The sequence below is a fragment of the Haemorhous mexicanus genome, chromosome 18 (genome assembly GCF_027477595.1).
Source record: "Haemorhous mexicanus isolate bHaeMex1 chromosome 18, bHaeMex1.pri, whole genome shotgun sequence".
In the NCBI taxonomy this organism is placed as follows: domain Eukaryota; kingdom Metazoa; phylum Chordata; class Aves; order Passeriformes; family Fringillidae; genus Haemorhous; species Haemorhous mexicanus.
In genome coordinates, this window is record NC_082358.1 from 2,882,821 (window position 1) to 2,910,468 (window position 27,648).

Sequence of the window (27,648 nt, forward strand, 5' to 3'; positions counted from 1 at the left end):
TGGGGCCTGCTGGGGCTCCACAGGAAGGTGAATAAACCCTGCACTTGGGAAACCTCTTCCTTTTCCTTTCCAGAGCCACTCACCATTCCCTGAGCAGTCAGCACCCTGCAGATGGTCCTGTCCACACACACAGACTCAGGACAGTTTTCTTGGGAGAATTCAGTGTGATAAGGCAAAATCCAGACCTGCTGCAGGGTGCTGACTGCTGAGCATCCACCCCTGGATCCTCTGGGAATAACCAGGAATGCTGGGCACTGCCAGCTTGGCACTGCTGTGGGTCTGGCTGTGTTAAACTCTGCATGGTGCCCGTGCCTGAGCTGCTCTCAGGGCAGCATCTTCTGCCAGGGGAGGGGAGAACGAGCTCCTCTGATCCCCTGAGGGAATGTCACTCCTTGGCCATGGTGCCAAACGTGCTTCTGATGTAAGAATAAAGTGACACCGCCAATTTCATGGAGCTGCTGAGAGCCTGGCAATCCAACATCGGGTGTGGAGCCAGAACTCAGAGAGGTGAGCAGTGGCAAATGCCCCACTGCCTTCCCAATCAGCCCTAAACCCTGCTGGTTCTTCAGGTCCTGTGTGCATGAAGAGGTGTCAGACCTCTGGGCATGTCAGATCTGAACTGAGCAAGACAGGATTTGCTCATGTGGACCAGCACTGCCAAGCCCACCAGGAAAACATGGCCCTCAGACATGGCAGGAATAAAGAGAAAGGAGAATTTATGTAAAAAACCCCTCATATTTCAAAAATCCAAGTAGTGGAAGGTGAGGGAAGGAAAGAGCAGCTGCTGAGTCCATGGGGTTGGTAAGAAGCTCTTCATCAGCTGGTGTGAAGCCAGTGATCTCCAGGAGCTTAGAGGAGCCACCCCTGTGTTTCTGGAAAAGGCTGGCTGGGTTCAGGAGACTCTTCATCACAGCTGGGTCACCTACTGAACGTGTTGGTCCCTCAGGGGTGTGCCCTGACCTGCCCTGAGGGACCTGATCCCCCCCCAGAGAACCAGGGGCTGAGACTGTCCCACCCATGGGCACATCCTGCAGCTCCATGAGACCAGTGCCCCAAGGGAACTTTGGGATGGACCAGAGAGGTGGTGGGAGAAAAAGGTCCCAGAATGGGTTGGGTTGCAAGAAATCTTCCCTGAAAGCCCATCCCATTCCACTCCTGCCAAGGCAGGGACAGCTTCCACTGTCCCAGGCTGCTCCCAGCCCCGTCCAACCTGGTCTGGAACACCCCCAGGGATCCAGGGCCTGCCCACTCTCACAGGGAGGAATTCCTTCAATGAAGCCTTCCTTTCTGCTACCTCCACCTTAGGGGGCATCCAACCAACTTTGAGCACATCAGGCCATTCAAAACTTTTTTTTTTTTGTGGTTTATCAAGGGACTTTATGAGGAAATGTGGACAGCTGGGTCCACACCCCATCAAAATCCAGAGCCTACAAAGTGATCCAAAGGAACATCCTGCTGACTTAGGTATAACCTGGAAAATCATCTGCAGGAGCACAGGGAGGCTGCAGCAGTGCTGGATGAGCTGAGCAGGAGGAGCACAGACTGCACATGCTGGACATGGCTCTGGAGGAGCATGGACACACTGCCACTGGCCAGGGCCTTGCTGTGCAACTCCCTGGCTGCTTTTCAGGGTCTGTCAAGACCTTACTCCTGCTGAAGCTGGAGCCTGGCCTCTCTCTGAGCTAGAAGAACAAACGTGGTGTGGCTGGCTCAGCCATGGCCTCGAGCACTGCTCTGGGGGCACATTCCCATCAGAGCCTGTGTCTGCCTTGCTGCCCTCCTCCCTGCACCCTGCCCTGCCCAGCTGAGGAGAGCCTGATGGACAGAGGGCTGCACATGGGCACAGGGCAGGTGCAGGGCCAGCTGCTGCCAGCAGGAACATTTCACACACAGCCTGCTGAGCCACCAAGGCTGCTGGCACTGCCAGGGAACAAAGGGACCAGCCCTGACTTGCTGCAGACACAGCCCTGCCCAGCTGCAGCTGCCTGGCTCTGAACCCTTTCTGCTGCCAGGGTGCTGCTCACAGCTGCCAGTCACTGCTCCCACAGGCTTGAGAGCCCCTGACAGCACCAGGCTGGGAACACTCTCCAAGGGAGAGGCACTGGAAGCCCAGGAGAGGAGAAGGACAACAATTAGCTCCATGTCCTGGGTTGTAAGATGTGGTTTGGGGCTCTGTATCCTATTTGCCATCTGTCAGAGCTGGGCAGTTCTCTGCTGTCCATGGGGCAGTTTTCTTTATCTCTCCCACAGCCCATCCTCCCTCCAGGAGATCTCTGCTGGCCATGGCCAGGGAGTGTCCCTGCAGGGCTGATCAAATTCCAGCATCCCATGGGGAGATGCTCCGCCCAGGGGAGGAGCCAAGCATTCCTACCTGGATCCAGTCTGACCTGGGAACAGCCCAGCAGCCTTTGCCCACTGCATTCCCAGAGGAGCAGCTTTCTCCTGCCCTGCATTCCCAGAGGGAGAGCAGGCCCATCTCCAGCAGCCCTGGAGCTGCAGAGGAAAACTCCCCCCTTGTGCAGGATCCCTGCTCCAGCAGAAGCACAGCTGGCACTGCAGGAGGGCTGAGCCCCCCTGGGATGGGACTGTGCCACCAGCCTGAGCCCCCCTGGGATGGGACTGTGCCACCAGCCTGAGCCCCCCTGGGATGGGACTGTGCCACCACCCTGAGCCCCCCTGGGATGGGACTGTGCCACCAGCCTGAGCCCCCCTGGGATGGGACTGTGCCACCACCCTGAGCCCCCTGGGATGGGACTGTGCCACCAGCCTGACACACAGGGGCCAGGGCCTGCTCTGACTCTGGCAGTGGTTTGTTTTCTTTTTTGTACTATTGCATTTGTATTTTTAATTTTCCTAATAAAGAACTGTTACTCCTGCTCCCACATCTTTGCCTGGGAGCCCCCTAATTTCAAAATTACAATAATTTGTAGGGAGGGGGTTTGCATTCTCCATTTCAGGGGAGGCTCCTGCCTTCCTCCTGCCTTCCAGACACCTGTCTGTTCAAACCAAGACACTTCATTTGCTGGTCCCCACTGCTACAAACAGACCTGTGGAGCCCTTGCTGGCACCTGACAACAGCAGGGAATTAATACTCTCAGCTGTGGTGGTGATGGGCAGTCAGATCCCACAGGATTCCCTTGGGAGTGAAGAAGGAGGGACAAGAGCTCAGCAGGAACATCAGCCTGGACAAATTTTGCATCTCATTCCCATTCTGGCTCACTCCTCTGCATCACTGACTCCATCTGCCCACCCAAGGCAGCCCTGATCCCTCCTGCTCACACCCAGGCACCTGTTCCCACACTCAGGGGGAGCTTGTGCTTTTCCAGTCCACATGGCAGGGAATGGTGTGGATCCAGCTTCCAGTGCCTCCCTCGGGCAGCTGCCTCCTGCAGTGTCTGCAGAAGGCACCCCAGAGGCTGCCAGGACCTGCAGGGACAGTCCCCTCAGCAGGATGTCTGCAATGTCCCCTGGCAGCCCCAGCCTGTCCTCCCTCTCCACATTCCTACACAGCCATCCCTCCTGTATTTAGAGAAAAGCCTCCAACCTTGATTTTCTCACCACAGCTCTTCTCTGCTGGGTTCTCCTGCAAGGGGAACATCCCAGAGCTCACTCCTGCCAGGGAAGCACCCCAGAGCTCACTCCTGCAAGGGGATCATCCCAGAGCTCACTCCTGCAAGGGGAGCACCCCAGAGCTCACTCCTGCAAGGGGAGCATCCCAGAGCTCACTCCTGCAAGGGGAGCACCCCAGAGCTCACTCCTGCAAGGGGAGCACCCCAGAGCTCACTCCTGCCAGGAACACCCCAGACCTCACTGCTCCCAGGAGCATCCCAGAGCTCACTCCTGCCAGGAACACCCCAGACCTCACTGCTCCCAGGAGCATCCCAGAGCTCACTCCAGCCAGGAGCACCCCAGAGCTCACTCCAGCCAGGAGCACCCCAGAGCTCACTCCTGCAAGGGGAGCACCCCAGAGCTCACTCCTGCCAGGGGAGCACCCCAGAGCTCACTCCTCCCAGGAGCACCCCAAAACTCACTTCTCCCTGCAGCACCCCAGAGCTCACTCCTGCCAGGAACAGTCTGAGGAGCTCTCCTGTGCTCAGCCTGGACCACGAGGGGCAGGCAGATCAAAGGCAGCTGAGTTTGCACCTCATCCAGGACATGAACAGGACACCCAGCTATCACACAGTCCTTTTGCCTCCTTCTGGAATTCCAGCCCTTTGGGACCAGCAGTGATCAGAGGTTTCCTGAGAGGAGGTTTTCCTCACAGCAAACCTTTCATCTCTCTCTTCAGCTAAGTGAGTAGGTGCTCCCTGTCTCTTGGCCCACACCTCCTCTGTCTGGAGCATCACAAGGAGCTCCTGGGCTCCATCCTATCTCAGGCTGCACATGTGGGCAACATCTGGGCTGGAAGCATTCCTGGCACGCTGAGCTCTGCCAGGTCTGCAGCTCGACTCTCTGGAGCGCGAGAGAAGTGAGCAGAAGTTTCTGGTTAAACCTCAGAGGAAGCAGCATGGCCTCAGGACAACTTCTATGTCAGGCTGTGCCAGCAGCAGGGTGGGAATAGGCTGCAAATTGCTTTCCTTGGTGCCCATTGCTGCAGCAGGCTTGGAAATCACAATTTTTCATTAAAAATCACCATTTTTCATTAAAAATCCTCTCCCCAGTTCCAGTTCTCAGCTTGGAGCTGGTGACACCTCAGAGCAATCTGAAAAAGCAAAGATGCAGCTGGGGAGATTTGCTTGTTAGCTCTCATGCCACAGCAGTGCAGACTGGGGGAAGTTCTCTCATTTAACATCTGCTGGCTGCAGTCAGGGTGAGCTGGTCTGGAGATCAGCTCTCCTGACAGGCTGAGGGTAAGGCCTGCTCCTGGGAGAAAAGCACTGAATCACAGAATGAGCTGGGTTGGAAGGGTCATAAAAGCCCATCCAGTGCCACCCCTGCCATGGCAGGGACACCTCCCACTGCCCCAGGCTGCTCCCAGCCCTGTCCAGCCTGGCCTTGGGCACTGCCAGGGGTCCAGGGGCAGCCCCAGCTGCTCTGGGCACCCTGTGCCAGGGCCTGCCCACCCTCACAGGGAACAATCCCTTCCCAAAATCCCATCTAACCCTGCCCTCTGGCAGTGGGAGCCATTCCCTGTGTCCTATCCATGTCTTTGATACTAGGCATTGTCTTTCCCCACCCTTGTTCTTCCCCAGCAGTTCCAGAACAAGGCCCTGGGATGATCCACAACTGTGGTTTTGCTGTTTGGCTCCTACAATCACAGCTCAGAGATGAGGTTTTGGGCCACAGTGTCACACGTGCCTTTGATCCCATCCCACAGGGGAGGGGGGAGCCTTCAGCCCCTGCCTGGGGGTGCTGTTGGAATGCTGTTCTCCAGCTCTGTGCCTGGCCATGGATCCTGCTGACCCTGCCTTGTCACTCTGGCCCTGCTGGGTCATCACTGGGTCAGCTCTGACCCTCTCTGCAGATCCAGCATCCCAGTCTGACTGGGCACTGGCCATCCCTGCACCATCCCCCATGGGACTGGTGCTGTTTGGGTTTTGCCTTTAGTTCTTTGATATCTTCTCTGTATTCTTCACACATTATTTGTAACTCTGTCACCTATTGTGACTATTTTTCCCCAGTAACTTTCCAAGGCCTTTCCCCAGGCAGAAAACCAAAACACATTCCAGAGCTCCAAGCCCCGAGGGGTACAGGACTCCAGTGCTGCCTTGGTTGTTCCTGAGAACAACTCTTGGAGATCCATTCCATGGACAGAGCACAGCCAGTGCCAAAGGGGGACTCCAGAGAAGGGGCTTGACCTGGGGGGGAGTTGCCTCACCACCTGTGCTCCTAATTGGTGCTTTTTGTCAATTATGCTAATTTCCTAAAACCTATAAATACGTACTCACCCCTGGGGGGGTGGTAGGCTTTTGTGGACATCTTTCCATGACTGCCCCTGAAATCCTTAAAATAAAAATCCACTTTTATATTTGTGGAGGGATGGCTACGTGACAAAGGCCACGTAGACATGCTCTCGATAGCTGACCAAGAATTGGGAAAGTACCAGACCCAGCTAATCTGAGTCCCTGCACCTGCAAGGACATTGTGGCCTTGAGCATAGCTGTATTATGATAACAAGATGCTGTAGCTGAGAGAGAGACACGAGAAAAAGAAGATGTAAGTCGTAAGGAATGAGGAAGTAAGAGAGGAGCTGATATCTATAGTAGAACCAATAGATTGCTTAGCTTACAGAATATGTATGAGCTTATTACTTGTTGTGCATAAATGTCTGATGCTCTCATCAATAAACAAAGCTTGCTGATCACTCATATTGAGCGTCCGAGTTCTCCCTCACTGTGACAATATTCCCAGACTTCAAAGAATGAATTATTTGGGGAAGGCCACAGCACAGCCCAGCCCTCCCAGGGTCTGATAGGGGAAAGACCACAGCACAGCCACAGCCCAGCCCAGCCCACCCAGGGCTGCTGGAGAGAAAGGCCACAGCCCAGCCCAGCCCGGCCCTCCCCGGGCAGGGCGCGGGGCACTCACCCAGGCTCTGGCCGGCCAGCACGCGGCCGTTCTCGCCCAGCACGGCGGCGCGCGCGTGCCGCTCGTTGGAGTACTGCACGAAGGCGTAGCCCTTGTGCACGGAGCAGCCGACCACGCGCCCGTACTTGGAGAAGATGGTCTCCACATCCGACTTCTTCACCACCGCCGTGTTCAGGTTGCCGATGAACACCCGCGAGTTGATGGACTTGGGGTCATTCTTGTTGGTGATGTTGCTGGTCTGCACCTTCAAGGACATCTTGGACACCTGCAAGGAGAGGTGGGGAGGCAGGAGGGTGTGAGAAGGAATTCACAGAAAAAAGGGTGGGGAGGGGGGCAAAGCTCTCAGTGGAGGAAGCAGCTCCTCAATTTCAGCTGGTCACAGCGGGGCAGATCCCATCTCTGGGAGCCCCTGGGTGTTGGGGAACCACTGGCACAGTCAATCCTAAATTCAATCTATTTATTTTCAATTCAATCTATTTTCAATTCAATCTAAATTCTTGATTCTGGAAATCAATTGATCAGGCTGGCCCCTGGTTGGTTCTGTGCAGGGCCAGGAGATGAACTTTAATGATGCTTGTGGGTCCCTTCCAGCTCAGGGTGTTCTGTGATTCTAAGCTGCTTTAAGATTTAAATCCATTTCACATCTAAGTGAAAGCTTTAATGCTGTCATACCACAGCTTTTACCTGTCTATGCTAAACCACAATTCAAAGAACTCTTTGTGAAGCAGTCTGCATCCAGCACCTCGGTTCATGCCCACTTTTCCAGGCTTTCCCCTGCCAACAGTGCCCAGCCCAGCCCTCACCATGCATGAGGATGGGTTTGTCCCTGTGAGGCCACACTCACACCTGGAAGGGGACTTGGGATTTCTGGATATAAATGAAGAGATGCAAGCAGTGATCAGCCCGTGTGCTCCTGCGGGCACCTGTGCTGCACTGCCTGCACGCCGGGCTTTGGGCGGGACTTCGTGCAAACAGGAGGTGTCACTGTTAGCCTGGAAATCGCCATCACAGCAGCTGGGAACCACTCCAACCCCTTCCCGTGGCTGCCAGGCAGATAGGATCCTCCTTGGGCAGCACTGGGGACAGGTTTGCCCTCTGAGCAGGAGGGACAGGGCTGGAAGTCGTGTGAAACTCAAGGCAGTGTGACCTGGCTGCTCCAACTCCAGCACAACCCCCAGCTGTGCAGAGCTGTTCCCACCTTCCAGAGCCACAGGTATGTTTGGGATCCTGCTGTGCTGCACACACAAGCTGTGGGACTGTACAAGGTGTTCTGTGATTCACAAGGAGGTGCTGCTCTTCCCCAGCCCCTTCCAGCAGCAAGCACAGGTGTCCCCACTCCCCACCACCAGGGCGTCCACAACTCCTGAGGTCCCCAAGCCTGGCACAGGGGTTGTGCAGCTACCACAGGGCCCGGTGTCCCCTGCCCTGGCACTGCCTGGCTTGGGGGTTTTGGCTCTCTGGGTCCCAAGTCTGAGCAGCCTGGTCCGAGGTGGGGACAGCTGGTGACATTGCACCCTTTCAGAATAAAGCAGGGAAAACCAGAGAGAAAGGCTGGAGAGCAGGAAGGCTTCAAGGAACACCCTGCTTCCACCTCCTGATGCACTGCCTCTGCTTTGTTGGCCTTTAGCAATCCAACATTCCTACTGCCTCAGGTTCAAAATGCAACTGTTCATAACTGAGGGGTGATTGTTTGCACGTGCTGCCTCTCCACCACGTTTGTGGGGCCACTTCTGAGCCTGGAGTGGAACAGCAAATGTGCATTTGAGCATCTGTGCTTTAATTGCTCCCTGGCATTTCTAATCAAGAGTGCCTGCCTGCCCTGGCACAGCCCCTGTGCACCCTGTTCCCCTGGTCTGCTGTCCCCAGCCCAGCCTGCCCCAGGCACTGACAGGGCAGTGTGGGATGTTCCAGCTTTGCTGAGCCCTCAGCCATGGAGTTCCCTTTCCTACACTCCTGCCCTGGCAGGCTGAGCCTGCCAAAAAGCCACAATATTTGGGGGTTGCACCAGGATTTCCCAAAACCCCAGTGCTGCTTCTTCCTGGTGCTCTCCTGCACAGAGATTCCCCACAGGACACAAAATCTCTGGTTGCTTCTCTCTCCTCTGTTAGAGGGGAGAACATCATCACACCCAGCTCACCCTTCACCAGGGGAGCTCCATTTTGGCTCCTCAGGGATGTTTGTGGGAAATGGATTCGTAGAAAATTCTTGAAACTTGACAGGAGCAGCTAAAGCTGACAGGCCAAGAAATGCTCATAGTGTATTGTAATTAAGAAATTGATTGTAATGACATAAATTATAACATCTGTATTATCTCACCCTTCTCGTGAGACTAAAAAGAAAATCAAAGTTTTTTAAAAGCCTCTCAGTTGCTCCCTCTCTAGGTCAGAAAAGGGCACAATCCAGCAAATGCTCTCCCTTCTGAGCTCCAGCCCCTCAGGATCTGCTCCTGCCACGGTCCCACCCTGCCCAGAGTGCCCACACAGACAAGCAGCAGGGTCAGGGCCCCCCAGCACCAAATCCCAGCATCTGAAATCCCAGGACAGGGACATGGCAGGAGACTGCCCCATGGCCACAGGCAGAGGGGTTTGCAGCCTGAGCCATCCCCCAGCAGCGGGCTCTGTGCCCAGCTGCCAGGGCACAGCTCCACCTTCCCAGGGAGCACAAAGGGCTGCACACCCCATCCCTGTCACCATCCAAAGCCAGGCCACACAGAGCACTGCAGACACTGCAAGTCTGAGCCTCTCTGTGAGGATGTGGCTCCACAATAAATCTCCTCTGGCTCCAAGCCCTGCCACTCCATTAACCTGCCACTGAGGCTGGAAATAATCTGCCTGCTAAATCCAATCTTTAAAAAAAAAAGAAAAGTTAGACTTGGTCTGAGTCTGGCTCGTTGTATTTTCCCTTTCACACTTACAGACTAAAAGAGCCAGAGACTTTTGTTTTATTACTTTAAAACCAATTCCTGGCAGGCAGAGGTTTCCTAAAAACACTGGAAAAAACAGCCAAAGGACAGGACTTTCAAAGGAATCTAAGTGAATTCAATTCTCAACCTTTGGCAAGTGGTGCTCCAACTTCCACCCCTGTATCAGCCCTTGTTTAATGCTCTCGATTTGAACTTATTTTTGCAGTGCCACCTGGAAGAGGGTCCCAAAGGAAACTGGTGCAGATGGGGAGAAATGGAGACTTTTCCCAGCTCTTTGGTCACTCTGGGTACCAGCCTAAGCCCCAAGGACTCATTTCACAGAAATCCTGAGGATCTGCACCAAGCCCAGCTGGAGGCTGCTCCAGGGTGGCCCCAGTGCCCAGGGAATCTCCATCCTGAATGTGGCCAGTGCCCAGGGAATCTCCATCCTGAATGTGGCCAGTGCCCAAGGAATCTCCATCCTGAATGTGGCCAGTGTCTCCTGGAATCTCCATCCTGACTGTGCCCAGTGCCCAGGGAATCTCCATCCTGAATGTGGCTGGTGTCTCCTGGAATCTCCATCCTGAATGTGGCCAGTGCCCAGGGAATCTCCATCCTGAATGTGGCCAGTGCCCACTGAAATCTCCATCCTGACTGTGCCCAGTGCCCAGGGAATCTCCATCCTGAATGTGGCCAGTGCCCAAGGAATCTCCATCCTGAATGTGGCCAGTGCCCAGGGAATCTCCATCCTGAATGTGGCCAGTGCCCACTGAAATCTCCATCCTGACTGTGGCTGGTGTCTCCTGGAATCTCCATCCTGACTGTGCCCAGTGCCCAGGGAATCTCCATCCTGAATGTGGCCAGTGCCCACTGGAATCTCCATCCTGACTGTGCCCAGTGCCCAGGGGATCTCCATGCTGAACATGCTGGCAGTGGCTGAGGCTGTGCAGGACCTTCAGAGAGCCTGCACACTGAGGGGTGTCTGCAGTCAGGTGGCCCTGGGTGGCCTTGCTGCCCTGAGGACACATCAGACCTGCTGTGAGCCCTCCTTTCCCTGGGGATTCAGCACTGTCACAGCAGTGACTCCACATGGGGGACTCCTGGAGCTCCTGTATTTCCTTGTTTCAGAGCCAGCCTGCCCTGGCACCTCTTTCTCCCAGCCCAGGCCATGCCATGGGGACACCCTTGGTCCCTCTAAGCTGCTCTACAGCTCTACAGGATGCCTTCTCACTTTTCCATCCTCATCTGCTGGAGTCTGGGCAAGTCTCCAGCCCATGTTCTACCCACCCATGGCCCTCCTTTCTTGCAGACCTCTGAGAAATTCCCCTGGTCCCTGGGCAGAGTCTGAGCCCCTCTCCCCATCCTTGGAACCCCCCATCCAGCCTGCACTGCCCACCTGGATGCCAGGATGCTGCAGGACTGTGTCCAAAGCCCTCCTGAAGTTAGGGCAGACATCAACCAGTCACTTTGGCACAGGAGAGAAATAGCTTGGTCAAGTTTGGCCACCCCATTTCCAGGTGAGGAATGTTCCCTTCCTCAGAATCAGACGCAGCACTCACACCAAACACACCCCTGGCTCTGCTTTCACACCCCAGTACTGCAGAGCTTCACTGCTGCCACCCCCCAGCCCCCAATCAGGCAAAGCCCAAAGCCTCCCCAGGGACTGATCAGCCCAGTCAGGTGTTATTTACATGAGCCTGAAGCTCTGCCCAGCTGTTTGCAGCTGCAAACCCGAATTCCATCAGGGGCTGAGCTGATGGAGGGATCCCTGTGGAGGAGGGATGTGGGTTAAGCTGCCTCTGTGCCTGGGCTGGAACAGGCTGGGATTCAGGTGGGATGTGGGGAGGGTGGGGGTATAAAACTTTGTTTTCCCCCAGATTTCATGGGCTCTCAGCAGGTGCCACATGAGCCAGCCCTGCAGCTGCCAATGGACCCTCCCCATGTGGGTTTGCTATTAAAAAAAAGACCTGGATGAAGCTGAGGTGTGGGCAGGAAGGTACCGGATGGATCTTCACTTGGAGAAGGAAATATCCTAAGGCATCTCCCAAAATGAAGATTTTGGCTGCCATGGAGCTGGAGGGGTTGTTGGAAAAGGGGAATTTGTGCATCTCCTGGGTCCCTGCTGCCCATCCCCACCTCACACCCTCCTTGTCTGGCTCCTGTGACCTTCCCCACACTCCCTGCAGCTGTGCTGTGGTTGTTCCCTGGGCTGTGTCCTCTCCTGCCCACCTGGGGAGCTGGATCCCAACAACCCCATACAGCTGGACATGGGATGAGCAACTCCCCCTCAGGTCATTCACTTAAGAATTCACTTAGGCTTTATAAAGCCTTGCCTAAGGGCAGGACACCCCACATTGCAGGGGGCAGTGACAGAGCAGGAGCTCATCCCTTGTGTCAGAACCCAGGACATTCCTCTGGCTGCTCTGGGTGATTCCAGACCCTGGCAGGGGCTCAGAGACCTTGGCACAGAGTCAAAGACACCTGTGCCTTCCATTTTAGCCCATGGAAACAATTACCAACTTTGTGTGAAGATTTACAAGCCACAAGAGTTTGAGTAGAATGATAGTGACCTTGTCACAGGGTGAAAATGTAGAATTTTGGGGATTTAGAATGGGGGCTCCAGAGGCAAGATGAAGGAATCTGGGCATGTTCTGTCCTTCTTCTTCTTCTTCTTGTCCTCCATCTTCTGCTGTGATGGTGACACTTCTGGATTGGTTTAGAGACAGACTGTCTAACACAGGTGATAGGCATTGGAAAATTATTGTAAATAAAGTACACGTAGTTCTTAGTATAAAAAACCAACACCACCCCAAGGGCAGGGACTGTGCCACAACCCAACCTGCTGGACAGATCTCAGCAGGTCAGAGAAAGAGTGTGATGGATAAGGGCAAATAAACAACCTTGAGAATGAGAGCCAAGGAATCCCATCTTCTTCTTTGGTCTCTGGGCTGGGAAAAAGTGACTTTCTGACACCTCGGGGTCATCTCGACACCAGAGACCTCGTCACCATTGGAATTCCCACTGGCCCAGGGCCACCTTGGGACACAGGGGCAGTGCCCACCAGCTGCTTGCTCTGCTGTGTCCACTGAGAGCAGAATTAAAAATGAAATAAGGGCTCAGCTGGAGCCAGAGCCACAGAGAGTTGTGAGCCAAAAGGTGAACAGCTCCTCTCTTCACTGTTGCAGTGCATTTTGTATTATGGAACAGGAAAGAAACTTCAGAAAGTGACAGAGAAGTAGTACACTATGTCAGAGCATCACAGACTGTGGGGTTACTTTAACAATCACAGGTCTGTGCAGGGCTGATGGGAGATGGGACAGGGCCACCAGATGGCCAAGGCAAGGTCAGGCAGGGTGATGGCCACGCTGCTGGCAGGGCTGGGCAGGGGGACCTGGTGGCTCTGCAGATGGAGCTCTCCAGGGCCATCTGCCCACGCTCTGCGGGCCCTGCCCGGGCAGGCAGCAGGGATTTGGCAGCAGGGACAAGGCAAGGCCAAGGCTGGGGAATGCTCAGAGGGCTTGGGCCCCATCACTGGTGTCTCACAACCCCCTGGGCCCTGCAGCCTGTGCATGGTGCTCTGCTGCTGCCACACACGAGCCAGCCATCCCCTGGAGAAATCAGCCTCCCTTTCTCCTCTGGGATTTCTTCTTAAACACAGCACTCACTTGGCACCACTTACTGGCCTCCTTCTTCTAACAACTGGAAAAGGACATTTTAACCATGGCTGTTAATATTTCATACCCTATCCCTGCATTCCAGCAGGGAATGTGTGTCCAGGTGAGATCCAGCAGAGCCATCAGCTGGAGAACAGCACAGCTCCACAGCTGGGGGGGAGAGTGGCCTCTCCAGCCACCCTGGAACATCCAGCAGGACTCAGTCAGAGCAGATGTGTCTGCTCAGAAACACCCACAGAGCACACACATATTCCTGGTAATTCCAGGACATTCCAGTAACCACTGCTGGCATCAATGCAGGGCCATTTCCACAGCTCTGATTTCACCTTTCACCCCCCATTCCACAACTGCCAGAAGATGAACTAGGATTGGAAAAAAGACAAAAGGCAACCAGGAATAATACTTGGACATGAATAAATGAAGGTGTAAAGGGGTTCTTCACCTTCAGCACCCCAGAGAACATCAAGGACAGAGTTATTAGGATTATCCCTATTTTCTGCAAGGGAAACTGAGCTCCAGACAGGAGAGGTCTGGGGTGGAGGGGGGTGTGCCCCCAGCCTCACCACAGAGATACTGCAGTGGCACTCCCAGTCCCAAATGCCCCTAAAGACACAAGGAGACTTAAGGACAACATTGCCAGGAGTAACATTCCTTCCTTCCTTCCTTCCTCCCTTCCTTCCTTCCTTCCTCCCTCCCTTCCTCCCTCCCTCCCTCCCTTCCTCCCTTCCTCCCTCCCTCCCTTCCTTCCTTCCTCCCTTCCTCCCTTCCTCCCTTCCTAGAATCACAGAATCACTTGGAGGTGGAAGGGACCTTAAAACTCATCCAGTGCCACCCCCTACCATGGCAGGGACACCTCCCACTGCCCCAGGCTGCTCCCAGCCCCAATGTCCAGCCTGGCCTTGGGCACTGCCAGGGACCCAGGGACAGCCCCAGCTGCTCTGGGCACCCTGTGCCAGGGCCTGCCCACCCTCACAGAGGAGAATTTCTTCCAAATATCCGATCTAAAGCTACTCCCTTTCCTTTCCTTGCTTGCTGCCTTCCTCCCTCCTGCCCGTGCCATCCCCTTGGACAGCACTGAGGCCACAGCACAGTGACCCCAGGAGCAGCTGGGGACATCCACCTGCACCCAGGCTGGGCTCTCCAGCACCCTGTGACCACCAGCCCTGCCACCTGAGCCTCCACACAGCCCTGGAGCCTGGCATCTACCCAGGGTTCTCCAGGGGTTCATCCCACAAGGGCACCTGTGTGCAACTGCCAGGTGAGAAGAAAACACGGCAGGGATGAACTGAGCTTTGCACCCCAGACATTCAAGGATCCCCTGGGCCATTTTTAGGGGTGGTGAGGATCACTCCAGGGTCCCAGTGAGCTCCCACACCCCAGGACAAGCTGTGCCCACCTGCACATGCCCCTGTTCCATGCTGGGAGGGGGATGGATGCCAGCAAACTCCTCTCCCTGCCTCTGCTTCTCCTCCCTTCCTGTGACAGCAATGTCACACACTGTCCCTCTGCTGCCAACGTGCAGGAATCCCTTAAAAATCCTGCTATCCACCCAGGAACAGCCCGAGGCTGGCACTGAAGTGCTGATAGCTGTCCCCTCCCTGCTCTCAGTGCCTTGTTTCCCAGATTAGAGGGTAATTGAGAGCCAGGTGTGCAAACCCCAGGGGAGTGAGGAACTGTCACAGCAGGAGAAGGGAGAGCAGAAAGCAAACCCAACCCCCCTGTGCCTGCAGGAGCTCTTTGTGTCACTGTGACAGCAGCAGCCTGGCTCTTCTGTCCCTCTCATCATGTTTGCTCACAGGAGGGGAGATGGGGTTTTCTACCCTGGGGTTTCTATCCTGTTTTCCTGTCCTGGGCTTTTCCTTTCCTGGGGTTTCTATCCTGCCCACATCTCCAGCCAGGAACACCATCACACGTTTTTCCAGCTTGGAGGTTTGACAGATGCAAAAATCCTGCAGGGACCTCCAGCACAGGGACAAAGCTGGTCCCTGCCAGGTTTGGGGCAAATTTGGCATTTGGGGTATTGGAAAAAGCACCAACAACCTGGATGGATGGTCCAGCCTGTGGAGCCCCAGTGTGAGTGGGGTGCACCTTGTCCAGGTGTTCTGAACCGTCTCAGATACTCCTGTGCAGGGCAAAGCCCAGCCCTGACCTCACTGCTTTTTGGAGGTTGTCCTTGCTGCTTTCATCCCAAACCCTTCATGCCCAAACATCTTTCTTGCCACTTGCAAGGCAGCAGCACAGTAAATTTTTAGAGCTTGATGGGGACAAAACTCTGAGTAGGGTCTGTTGTGACAGGACACAGGGGAATGCTTTGAACTGAAAGAGGGTCAGTTTTGGTTAGATATTGGGAAGGGATTGTTCCCTGGCAGGGTGGGCAGGCCGTGGCACAGGGTGCCCAGAGCAGCTGTGGCTGTCCCTGGATCCCTGGCAGTGCCCAAGGCCAGGCTGGACATTGGGGCTTGGAGCAGCCTGGGACAGTGGAAGCTGTCCCTGTCCATAAGATGATTTTTGTCCCTTCCAACCCCAATCATTCTGTTTCTATGAACTAGAAGGCTGAATCAGCAGCATTACATGGGAAGACAAAGCTCCAGCACAGGAGTGATTTGCACTTTCCTGCAAGCAGCCAGAAAGGTGAATTTTAGGTAAGGCCTGGGCAGTGAGCATTGCCCAGCACAGAGAGATTGTCCTGGCTGTCCCACAGGCAGGATCTCACTTTGGGCAGCCATCAAGGTTCTCCTCGGCTCTGAGGGGGGATCTGGGAGAATCACAGAATGATTGGGTTGGAAGGGATCTTAAAAATCATCCAGTTCCACCCCTGCCATGGCAGGGACACCTTCCACTGTCCCAGGCTGCTCCAAGCCCTGTCCAGCCTGGCCTTGGGCACTGCCAGGGGCAGCCCCAGCTGCTCTGGGCACCTACTCCTGTTGGTTTTTTTTACTTTAAGCTGAAAAAAGGCAGTTTTGAGACAGGGGATTGCCCTGCCCAGCTCCATGGGCCATCCCCAGTGTCAGTCACTCCTCCCTGGGGAGCCCTGAGCCAGTCCCCAAACCTGAGAGCCCAGCTCTGAAGTGTTGGTTTAATAACAACACAAACCCTGCACTCTTTTCAATAACTCCTGAGTCCCCAGCAAGCCCTGCACACAGAGCTGGAGGGCTCAGCCCTCCCCACAGAGAGCAGGAAGATCCTGCTCACTGCTGTGGGCTCCAATAAACACAACCAACTGGGAGGAAAGAAACCAGTGCTGGGGTTTTCTGGGGAAAACAGCTTCAATCCTCCCAGACATGAGTGTTAAAGGACTGGGAAGTTATTAAAAAAGGGGGTAGACAAAGAGGGCACAATTATTAGACAGGTTCTGCAGGCCCAGGGCAGAATGGGGAATATTTGCAGTGCTGAGATCTGGGAGGGGTAGAAAGGTGGAGATGAGCTCAGCAGGAGGCAGACTGAAGTTGTGGGGTCCCTTTGCAAACCCTGTTCCCCCTGTAAGAGCAACCAAGCGCATCCCAGCAGGGGAGGATCCTTTCCCTGCAGGCAGAGCAGGTCCTGGGGTCCCTCCAGTGCCACCCTGGGCTGTCCCCTCTGCTGTCTGACAAGGGGCTCCTTCTGCAGGGCCTGTGAACTTCTCCCAGCACTTCCCAGGGCTCCACCTTGCCCATCATGGAATCATTAAGGTTGGAAAAGACCTCTCTGAGATCATCAGGTCCAAGCATCCACCCAGCAGCCCCTAAACCCCATCCTCAAGTGCCACAGCCCCAGGTTTTGGATCCCTTCCAGGGATGGTGACCCCAGCCCTGCCCTGGGCAGCCCGTGCCAATGCTCAACAACCCTTCCCATGAGGAAACTTTTCCTAACACCCAATCTAAACCTCCTGTGGCACTGCTTGAGGCCATCAGCATCCCACCCATCCAGTGGCAGTCCCTGAGCTCCTACTCCTCTGGAGGTGGCATCAAGCCCCTGCTGGGGACCCCTGGCTGTCCCCCCTGGCTGTCCCCTACCCCCTCTCTATGGCCAGCCCACCCCACCAGGGCTGTGTGGCCAGAGCAGGGATGCAGAAGGCACCAATGCAGCCCTGCAGCCCCTGTGCATGCCCACTGGCCCCCAGGGTCCTCCTGGGAATGCAGGGGGCCCATGTCCTGCCTGAGGACGTGGCAGGCTCAGGTTCAGCCCAGCTGCCACCCAGGGCCAGCTGTCACTCCTCAGGTTGGGGACAGCCCCAGGGACAGAGGCTGTGATGCCTGTGCACCCCCTGGGATGGCAGAGCACCCAGACATTGCTGCCTCTGGGTACCCCCAGGGACCTGGGGCTGTCCCCAACCTGAGGAGTGACTGACCCCAGTGCCTGCTCCTCTCAGTCTGTGGGGGGGGATGGGGGACAGGGCTCCACTTAGAAATGGAGTCAGCAAAGATCACAGACTGTGATTAGAGCTTAACAAGGAAACTGACTGACTCCAGGGGGGGATAACTGAAACAAGGCTGGCAATGACAGCTGATACAACAAGGATTTTAAGAGTGCAGGAGCCATAAACACCACTGGCTTTGAAGAGTGAGAGGAGGTTTGGACTGTGGCCAGCAGGCCAAGGAGCCCCAGGAAGGGGCTTTACCATGAGGAAGAGGTCTTACTTCCTCCCCAGAAGCCCACTGACTCAATTAAAGAGAAAATTACACAGCCATTATGGACATCCAGCTAATTATAATATGAGGTGAGAGCTAATGTTTATGTAATAGGTGTCATAGAAACCATCCTGGAAACAATGTGAATATGTAAAACCCTTTTGGATAAACAGAGCAGGAGTTTGTGACCCTTCACTCCTGGCTTTGGGAGGTTCCTCCCCATCTGTCCAGAGCTGGAATTTTAAGGGCCTGACTGAGGGATGTGGGACTCCAGGCGGCTCTCCAAAATGCAGTTTATTGTATCCAAGAGTTACAGCAGTCCAGGGCTGTGGGTGACAGAGCCTGTGCCTACAGCTGCCAGCTCCAGCTGCAGGCAGGCCTGGAGACCCTTTGGTTTTGGTTACAGTGCATTATATACTTTCCTTTGCTGAGCATCTTCATACAGTAGCACCAATCTATCCCTTATCTATTACCTATAGCCTATCATTACTACTATAATTACCATATTCATGTTACTATTCTCCAGTCATTAGAAGTAAGTACATTACAGCTTAAGCTAGAAGTTGTTTTTCAGTTTTCTTGCAGTGGAAAATTCTGAGACCTTTTTTCTACTTGCCACATCAGCAGGCTTGTTTGCCTGTGCTCTCTTCCTGCTTGGTAAAAACATCTTGTTTGAGGTGGGTTTATCCTTTCCTCTAAGCCATAAAACCCCCTTCTAACTAACATACACTTTGTCTCCTTAGTTATCCAGTTGGACTGGCTCAGCAATTCTTTTCTTCTATATCAAAACTTGCTCCCATCTCTATTCCTTCATCAGGTTCTACATTCAAAAATCTTTCTGCTGGGCACACATATCTGTGAGACCTTCTTGTCAAACTTTCCTCCTTCCCAACAGTAATAAACAAACTCTCTTTTCAGCTTGAATTAATTGAGGAGTGTTGTTCTCAGAGTCTCTGTGGTTGAGATGACCCTGAGGTGTCAGAAAGTCTCTTTTTCCCAGCCCTGAGACTGAAGGAGGAGTCAGGATTCCTCAGCTATGGTTTTCAAGGTTGTTTACTCTCTGTTATCCATCACACTCTTTCTCTGCCCTGCTGAGATCTGTCCAGCAGGTCAGGCTGTGGCACAGTCCCTGCCCTTGGGGGGTTTTATCTTTTTATACTAAGAACTAGGTGTACTTTATTTACAATAATTTTCCAAGACCTATCACCTATGTTAGACAGTCTGTCTCTACTCTGAACCAATCCTGAAGTGCCACCATCCCAGCAGAAGATGGAGGACAAGAAGAAGAAAGAAGAAGGACAAGGCATGCCCAAATCCCTCCATCTTGGCTTCTGAACCCCCATTCTAAACCCCCAAATTCTATTTTTCTACCTTGCGACAAACTAACCATCATTCTCCTTAAACTCTCATGGCTTCTAAATCCTCATATGAAGTTGGTGATTGTTTCCATGGGCTAAAATCAAAGGCACAGGTGTCTTTGACTCTGTGCCAAAGTGTCTGAGCCCCTGGCAGGGGCTGGAGCCCTCCGGGGCAGCCGGAGGGACGCGCTGGGTTCTGGCCCCTCTGTCGGTGCTGCAGTGGGGGAGCTGCTCCCACCCTGCTGCCCTGCCCGGCCCCGCCCGGGGGGTGGGGGGCTGCGGGCTGCCAGCAGCAATCCAGGCTGCCCTGGCAGATGTGCCCTGCAGGGGGTGGCCCCAGCCCTGCTGCTGCCCTGGCCACGCTGAGCACCGGGATCTGCTCTGGGAGCAGCTGGGCTGGCACTGGGCTGGTGCCACCTGGGCTGCCAAGGGCAGGGGCGGCTCCTCGAGCCCCTCTTCTCTGCAGTGATGTCCCCACCAGTCTGGTGAAACAAGTATATACTCCACAAAACCAAAAAAAAAAAAAAAAAAAAAAAAAAAAAAATATATATATATATATATATATATATATATATATATACACTCCACAAAACCTATATATATATATATATATATTCCACAAAACCAAAAAATAAATACATTCCACAACCCCAAAATATATAAAAAATATATTTCACCAAAAAAAAGTATGCCACAAAACCAAAATATGTTCCATAAAATCAAAATTAATATATTCCACAAAACAAAACCTATATATATATATATTATTCCACAAAACCAAAAAATAAATACATTCCACAACCCCAAAAAATAAATACATTCCACAAACCCAAAATATATAAAATAAAAAATATATTTCACCAAAAAAATATTCCACAAAACCAAAATGAATATGTTCCACAAAATCAAAATTAATATATTCCACAAAACAAAACATATATATATATATATATATTCCACAAAACCAAAAAATAAATACATTCCACAACCCCAAAAAAGAAATACATTCCACAAACTCAAAATATATAAAATAAAAAATATATTTCACCAAAAAAAAGTATTCCACAAAACCAAAATGAATATGTTCCACAAAATCAAAATCAATATATTCCACAAAACAAAACCTATATATATATATATATATTCCACAAAACCAAAAAATAAATACATTCCACAACCCTAAAAAATAAATACATTCCACAAACCCAAAATATATAAAAAATATATTTCACCAAAAAAAAGTACTCCACAAAACCAAAATGAGTATGTTCCACAAAATCAAAATTAATATATTCCACAAAACAAAACCTATATATATATATATTCCACAAAACCAAAAAATAAATACATTCCACAACCCCAAAAAATAAATACATTCCACAAACCCAAAATATATAAAATAAAAAATATATTTCACCAAAAAAAAGTACTCCACAAAACCAAAATGAATATGTTCCACAAAATCAAAATTAATATATTCCACAAAACAAAACTTCAAACATATATTTCAATATATATTTCAAAACAAAAAAAAATATATTTCATAAAACCAAAAAATATACATATTCCACAAAACCGATATGTATTTCACAGAACAAAACAAAATTTCACTAAACCGAAAAATAAATAAATAAAAATAAATTTCCACAAAAAAAAAAATATATATATATTTCACAAAACCAAAAATAAAAATATATTCCACAAAACCAATATATATGTCACAAAACCAAAAAATGTATATATTCCACAAAACCAAAATACATATATGTATTTCACAAAACCACAAAAATAAAATAGCATAATTTAACATTAAAAAATTAAAACAAATAATACAAAAGCTTTCTATATAATTAACAAGCTTTAAAACCACTAAAAGATGAAACATGCCTCTATAAAAAGCACATATTAAAAACAAAAATCCCCCCAAAAAACTGTCTCTCTTCCAACTAACAAAACAAATAACACAACCAAACCCAACTCCTATCTCAACCACACAACCCTACAAAAAAACCCCAAACCTCTTTCCCAAAGTGCTCACTGGCCCCCCCCATCAGCTACCAGACAAAAAAAAAAATACCACAAAACGAAACCCTTTCCAAAAAAGAACCAAAACACAAACATAAAAAACCCCATAAAAACACAATAATAAAAAAATTAAATCCCCCCCAAAACAACCTTAATTTTAAAACTAAAATCCTCTTATAAAGTATAAAAAAAACTTGTTTTCCCTATAAGTTTCCCTAAAAAAACCAGTTCAACTTAATATTAAACACGAACCTCCATAATAAAATACACAAATAATAAAATAATTATAATCCCATTAAATTTTAAAAATAAAAACTAAGAAATAAAAGCCGGTGAGCCCTGGCTGATGCAGGGCTGTGCCCAAACACTGGGGACAGAAGTGGCTCCCCCCAGCTCTCCTTCAGCTCTCCACCCTGCTCTGCAAAGAGCCTTCCTTTTTAATTTTTAATTAAAACAAATCATTTCAAACTGCAGCAATCCTGCCAATCCTTTGAAAAGCTGGCTCTGGTTTAAATTTCTGAAATCCTCTGTAACATGCCATAAATAATCAATAGCTGTTTAAACAAGTATTTAATCAGCTGTTAAAGGTACAATAGTCACCAAGTCAGCACTCAGTTTATGGCTGGGGCTCGTTACCATCTGCCCTATGTATTATTTATGCCTGTAGAAGATTAAAAATCTATTCATTAGAGCATTAAATCCTTCCTAATAAGAGTGATAAAGGATGACCTAGAGCTGGACTGTGGGAGCTGTCCAAGCAGCTCCTGCTCCTCACCCTGCCTTGTGTCCACCCAGCTGGGGCTCCCCCAAATGCTGCACAGAACTCACAGAATCACAGAATGACCAGGTTGGAAGAGACCTCCAAGATCATCAAACCCAACCCAGCCCCAACCCCTCAACTCACCCCTGGCACCCAGTGCCACATCCAGGCTTTGTTAAACACCCCCAGGGATGGGGACTCCACCACCTCCCTGGGCAGAACATTCCAGAACTTTATCACTCTTTCTGTAAAAACTTCTTCCCAATATCCAACCCTATCCAAGGGTGAACTTCAGCTGCTTCCTACAATATTTGCAACTGCTCACCACTACAAAGTTATTCAAGACCCTAAGTTCTTGTTCACTTATGCTAGCTTATCCAAGAGTCTAGATGTTCCCAGACAGAAGATAAAGAAATAATTTTAATAATTCTAGTTAAAATCTTTAGTAAAAGTGGGTGCTAATTGATGGAAAACTGTGGGCCATGAAGCTCAGTCACACAAATGTAAATAGTAATCATGATGCATGATCAGTCATTATTTACTCATCTGAAATCAAAGGTTTTTTTCAGAGTAATTTCCCTTGTATTCCCTGTATTTCCCTTGGCACAGCTGGATACTGTGTCACAGAATTCCCAGAATGACCAGGCTGGGAGAGACCTCCAAGATCGTGGAGTCCAACCCAGCCCCAACCCCTCAGCTAAACCCTGGCACCCAGTGCCACATCCAGGCTTTGTTAAACACACCCAGGGATGGGGACTCCACCACCTCCCTGGGCAGCCATTCCACAACTTTATCACCCTTTCCATGAAAAACTTTTTCCTGATATCCAACCTGCATTTCCCTTGGGGCAGCTTGAGGCTGTTTGTCACTGTCATATTTTCTGGAAAAATTCCCTTGCCCAGGATTTTCTCCTGGGAAGCTGAGAAGCCTCAGCTTCTCCATGTTTTGCTGCTTTGGAATGTGGTTTGGAGATTGTTTTATCAAACATGTGAATGGTTTTAACTTAATGACCAATCACAGCCAGCTGTGTCAGACTTGGAGGAATCAGTCAGGAGCTTTCATTATCATTCTTGTTAAGCCTTTGAGGTATCTTTTCTGTATTCTTCAGTACAGTCTCAGTACAGCATTCTTTAATATAATATCATAAAATAATACATCAGCCTTCTGAGAACATGGAGTCAGATTCTCATCTCTCACCTTGTCCTGGGGATCCTCACAAGCTCAACAAGTGTGAGCTCTGGTTGTGTCAGTGCTGCTGCAGACAGAGCCCAGCCCCAGCTGAGCACAGGCACCTTTCAGGAGCTGTGAGAGTGATGAGGGCAGCCCTGAGTCTCCTTTTCTCCAGGCTGAGCACCCCCAGCTCCCTCAGGGGTTCCTCACAGGTTTGTGCCCCCAGCCCCCCTCCAGCCTCGTTGGCCCCTCTGGATGGGCTCCAGCCCCTCCATGGCCTTCCCAAACTGAAGGACACAGCACTCCAGGTGTGGCCTCACCTCACAGGGCTGGGGTCACCCTAGAGCTGCTCCTCTGCACCCCCTTTGGAGACAGTTTTACCCCAAAGGATCATGGAATAGTTTGGGTTGGAGGGGACCTTCCACTGTCCCAGGCTGCTCCAAGCCCTGTCCAACCCAGCCTTGAATATTCCCAGGGATAGGGCAGCCACAATCTCCATCTGCTTCTGCTTGACAAGGCTGAAATTTTGTCTTTGAAAGCATTTTCTCCATGAAAATCTATTTTAAATTAGGGCACTTTTCTCCTAGAAGCCCTCCCTCCCCAAACAGGAGCATCCTTTGATTGCAGAATATGCACCAAGTGGAGATTTCAGGAGTCTCTGCTTCCAATCATCTCAGAAATCTCTCGTGAACAGACCAACATTCTTTTTGACAGCAGCAAAATAAATTTTAAAGGTCAATTGAATCAGATAAGCCCAGTCTGGCAGCCCTTTTAGATGCAGAATTCCAGGGACAACATTTAGGTTCTGTTCAAGAACAGAAACAAAATTCTTTGGAGGAAAAAATCTTCAAAAGAAAAAAAAAAAAAAAAAAGGAAGAAAATGAAAAGGAAACAGCAATTAAACAGAATGTCATCCATAATCCCACCAGTGCAAAACCTGATGATTACCTACCAGGCACTGGACAATGCTACATGCACTAATCTAATTAAAGGCCTTTTTTACAGGCAGCTGAAGCCAGCTCATTAGTGTGTTACTGAGATGCTCATTAATGGCTGGCCATGACTAATTTCTTGAGAATTATTCTTTAATTCCTTATCATTCCCAGCCTAACAGAAAACCACAATGTTTCCATCCCCCCCTCCCACTCACACGGGTTCTGATCATTGCCTTAATGAACACCCCCCACCAGCCCAATTGTTGTTTTAACAGCAAATAACTGATTTATTTACAGGGAAAACCAAGTTTTTGGGAAGTTTCTCAGCTGGTAATGAACTGGCATTACTGCTGCTGCTGCTTTCAGCATCCCCTGTCCCCATCCATGAGCCCAGGGCTCTCCTCCTCACATTCACACAAATCCCTCTGGCCACAGCCAGGAGCTCTGCCAGGCTCCAGGGCTGGGCCACATCCCCTGTGTCCAGGCCAGATTCCTGTGGGAAGGACATGTGGATCTCTCAGCACAGGGAAATGCTGAACTAGAAGGAAAATCTCATTTTTGTGCTGCCAATTAATTTAATGTAACCCCCCTCAAGGGCCACCCAGCTGCCAAGGAGGAGCTGCTGGAGGTGGAGCTTCACTGATGGAATCCCCTCTTTGAGCTCCACTGTGCCTTATATCATTATGGTTGAAAAAGACCTCCAAGATGATCCAAGTCCAACCATTAACCTCATCTCCTAAGCAGAGATGCTGCACTGTGCTCCAGAGCTGCTGTAGCACCCCAGAGCTGCTCTTCCCAGCCAGACTGGTCCTGCTCGTCCCCCAGGTCACCTCTGCCAAGCCAGGAGGGTGATGGCTGCTCCTTCTGAGTGACTGAGCAGAAATCAGGGATTTCCTGTCCCTGGGGATTTCAGCACAGCCCTGACCATCAGGAGACCTGGCAAAATCCTGAGCTGAGGACAGCAGGACAGTCCCCAGCCAGACTGAAGGGGTCCCAGAGCTGACTGAGCCTTCAAAATGCCTGCCCATGTTCTCCTGCAGAGAAAACCATTTAAAAAAGGTTTTCCTCCCACCTGAAGGACCTCCTGTCATGGGCAACACCCAAGTCACACAGCTGCTCCCAGAGATTGGGCTCGTGGTGTCCCCCATGCAGGGAACTGCTCCTGATGGTGATGATGGTGATGATGGTGATGATGATGATAAGAAGTGTGGAGAGCTGGCTGGGGAGCAGCTGGTGCTGCACACAGTGCTGGGGCTGCAGGACCCTGCTGGCTCTGCTCTGGGATGGAGGTGGCTCCCCACAGATCCCCCTGGTAAAGCCAAAGTGCCCAGGGCTTGTTCCTGTGTGGTGGATGATGAACCCCCAGGGAATCTGTGCTGACCCTCCTGGATAAACCCTGAGCAGCCAACCCAAACTCATCTCCTCTGCTGAGTGCTCACCTGCAAGTGCTCAATGAGCTGCTGTGGGCTGTGCCCCTGTCCCTGCACACAAACACAGGACAGGGGCTGAGGAGCCTCAGGAGCCTCACTGAGAACCTTCACCAGCTGAGGGTTTTGCCACGCTCCTTTCTTCTCTCTGAGTTAATTACCTGCTGATTGCCTTGCACAATTATTTCAGACACTTCCAATATGCAAAATGACATGAACAATTAAGACACAAATCTCTGTGGAGTGGCTGGGATGTGGCTCCCACTTCATTTCTGGTTGGATTTGCTGAGGTTTGGTTGTTTAAATGCCACCTCTGAGGCTGCCCAGGGATTGGGGAGGCTCCTTCTCTCCAGGGAGAGCATCTCAGGTGGGACAGGGAGACCTGAGCTGCTCCAGGGGCCAACTGTAGCCAGGCCTGTGGTGGGAGCTGTGGGAATCAGAGGGTTTTGGGAAAGCTGCTAAAGGCAGGCCTCAGAGCCAGCAGAACTGTGACTGGAGCTAAGCAGCAGCCATGACATAGGACAGCAGAAAAATTATTTTAAAAGTAGAAAAGCAAGGACAAATAGAACAATGGTTTGTATATCAATGCCTGTCTAGAATAACTTCCTAAGCTACAGAAAAGTTCATCTAGTGAGATATTAGGGAGTTCTAAGCTTGATAATGGAGCTCTGTGCATTGTGTTTAAGGCTCACAAGCAGGTGTTGGATTTGAAATAAGCAAGCCTTGTTTAACCAAAGGTACCTGTGCTTACAGTGGTGGGATGGAACCACTGTCAGTGTGCTTCTGCTGTGTGTGATTGGTCAGAAAACTTATAAAGTGAGTTGTAACATTGAGTTCTTGGTCTGCTGCCTGGGATGTGAGCTGCTGGCATCTTCCCATTGTCATAACCATGTACTGAGGCTGATGCTGGGAAACCAAACAGCCCAAGGCACGTTCCCAGCAGTCCTGTCCCATTTGTGATTTGTACAGAGACCCCTGGCCAGCAATAAAAGCCATTATTCCTCCTTGTGAAAAATAACAAATCCTGCTCCCCATCCACTGGCCTTGGCCTCTCCAGCTGTCCATGGATGCCAGGACTAAAGCCAGGCCTGGCTTAGCAGAGGGTGCTGTGCTCCCCTGGGGGACTGATGGTCTGGGGATTTCCCTCCCACGGCAAAGCTGAGATCACAGCCCATCATCTGCTGCTCTCCTGCTCCATCAGTGCCAGGCTGATGGGTCAGGCTGGGAGGGCACCTGGGACTCTCTGCTGATGCTGCTTTCAGCCCTTCACTCCCTGCCAGCCCTTCCTGGGGACAGCATTCAGCTCCCACAGAAGGGGCTGAACACTCAGACACCTTTTAATAAAACAGCAAGATTAGTAACCCATCATTGTTTGTTGATTATGGTCATTCTTTTCTGTAAATGAAGTTTAAAAGCCATCAACAGATTTGTCAGCTGTGACTTGTGAGCCCTCCCTGCTGCAGGGGAGTGGAGCAATGACAAATCCCCTCCACCAGCACCTCATCTGTTATGTGTGAGGAGTTGCCACGTTCCAATTACCAGGGACCCCTGGAATCCATAAACAAAGAGCTACAGAAATGTCCTCACAGCTGCTGGCAGCATTCCTCAGAGCTGGCAGGGCCCTGCCAGGCTCAGGGACCAGGCCCATGTGGCTCTCTCAGGGCTAGCCAAGCCCAGGGCCCAGCCTCGGAGCTGATGGAGCTTGTCCCAGGCAGGAGATGTGGCAGAAGGGCTGCAGGAGCTGAGGGCTGGGGCACTGGCACATCCCCCATGCAGGGAATTGCTCCTGATGGTGATGATGATGAGGAGGAGGAGTGTGGAGAGCTGGCTGGGGAGCAGCTGGTGCTGCACACAGTGCTGGGGCTGCAGGACCCTGCTGGCTCTGCTCCGGAATGGAGGTGGCTCCCCACAGATCCTGGTAAAGCCAAAATTCCATGGAAGGCTCTGTGGGGAGCCTGACACTCCTCACCCACACAGGGTGCTTGTCACCCTGATTTTTTAAGATTTGCTAAGCTTTTTGAAGTTTACATTCTTGTAACGAACTTTCTCACACACTTTCTGGAAATAACTGATTGTTTTGCATTCTTTTATGAAGGAGGAGAAATTTGATGGACTGTTGGTTTGTCCAGTGCCATTAGAGAGTGGCACTGTCACCCTCCAACCCACTGTCACTTTTGGAAATGTGTGAATGTTGCAGTCAGAAATTAAACTTCCCCTGTTTTCCCTTGAGAACGGCAGCGTGTGCGTGTCGTGTCATTTCGT

General features: G+C 51.3%; 1 protein-coding gene across 3 annotated transcripts in view; it reads right to left on the minus strand.

The window, feature by feature from the left end:
* The window catches only part of RALY (RALY heterogeneous nuclear ribonucleoprotein), a 140,926-nt gene that overhangs the window by 17,514 nt on the left and 95,764 nt on the right, over positions 1-27,648 (minus strand). For all 3 annotated transcript variants that reach the window (XM_059862698.1, XM_059862697.1, XM_059862699.1), the window contains one exon: positions 6,529-6,793. In XM_059862698.1, the coding sequence (XP_059718681.1) occupies positions 6,529-6,784 (256 nt within the window). In that variant the 5' untranslated portion in view covers positions 6,785-6,793. The remainder of the gene's footprint in view (positions 1-6,528; positions 6,794-27,648) is intronic.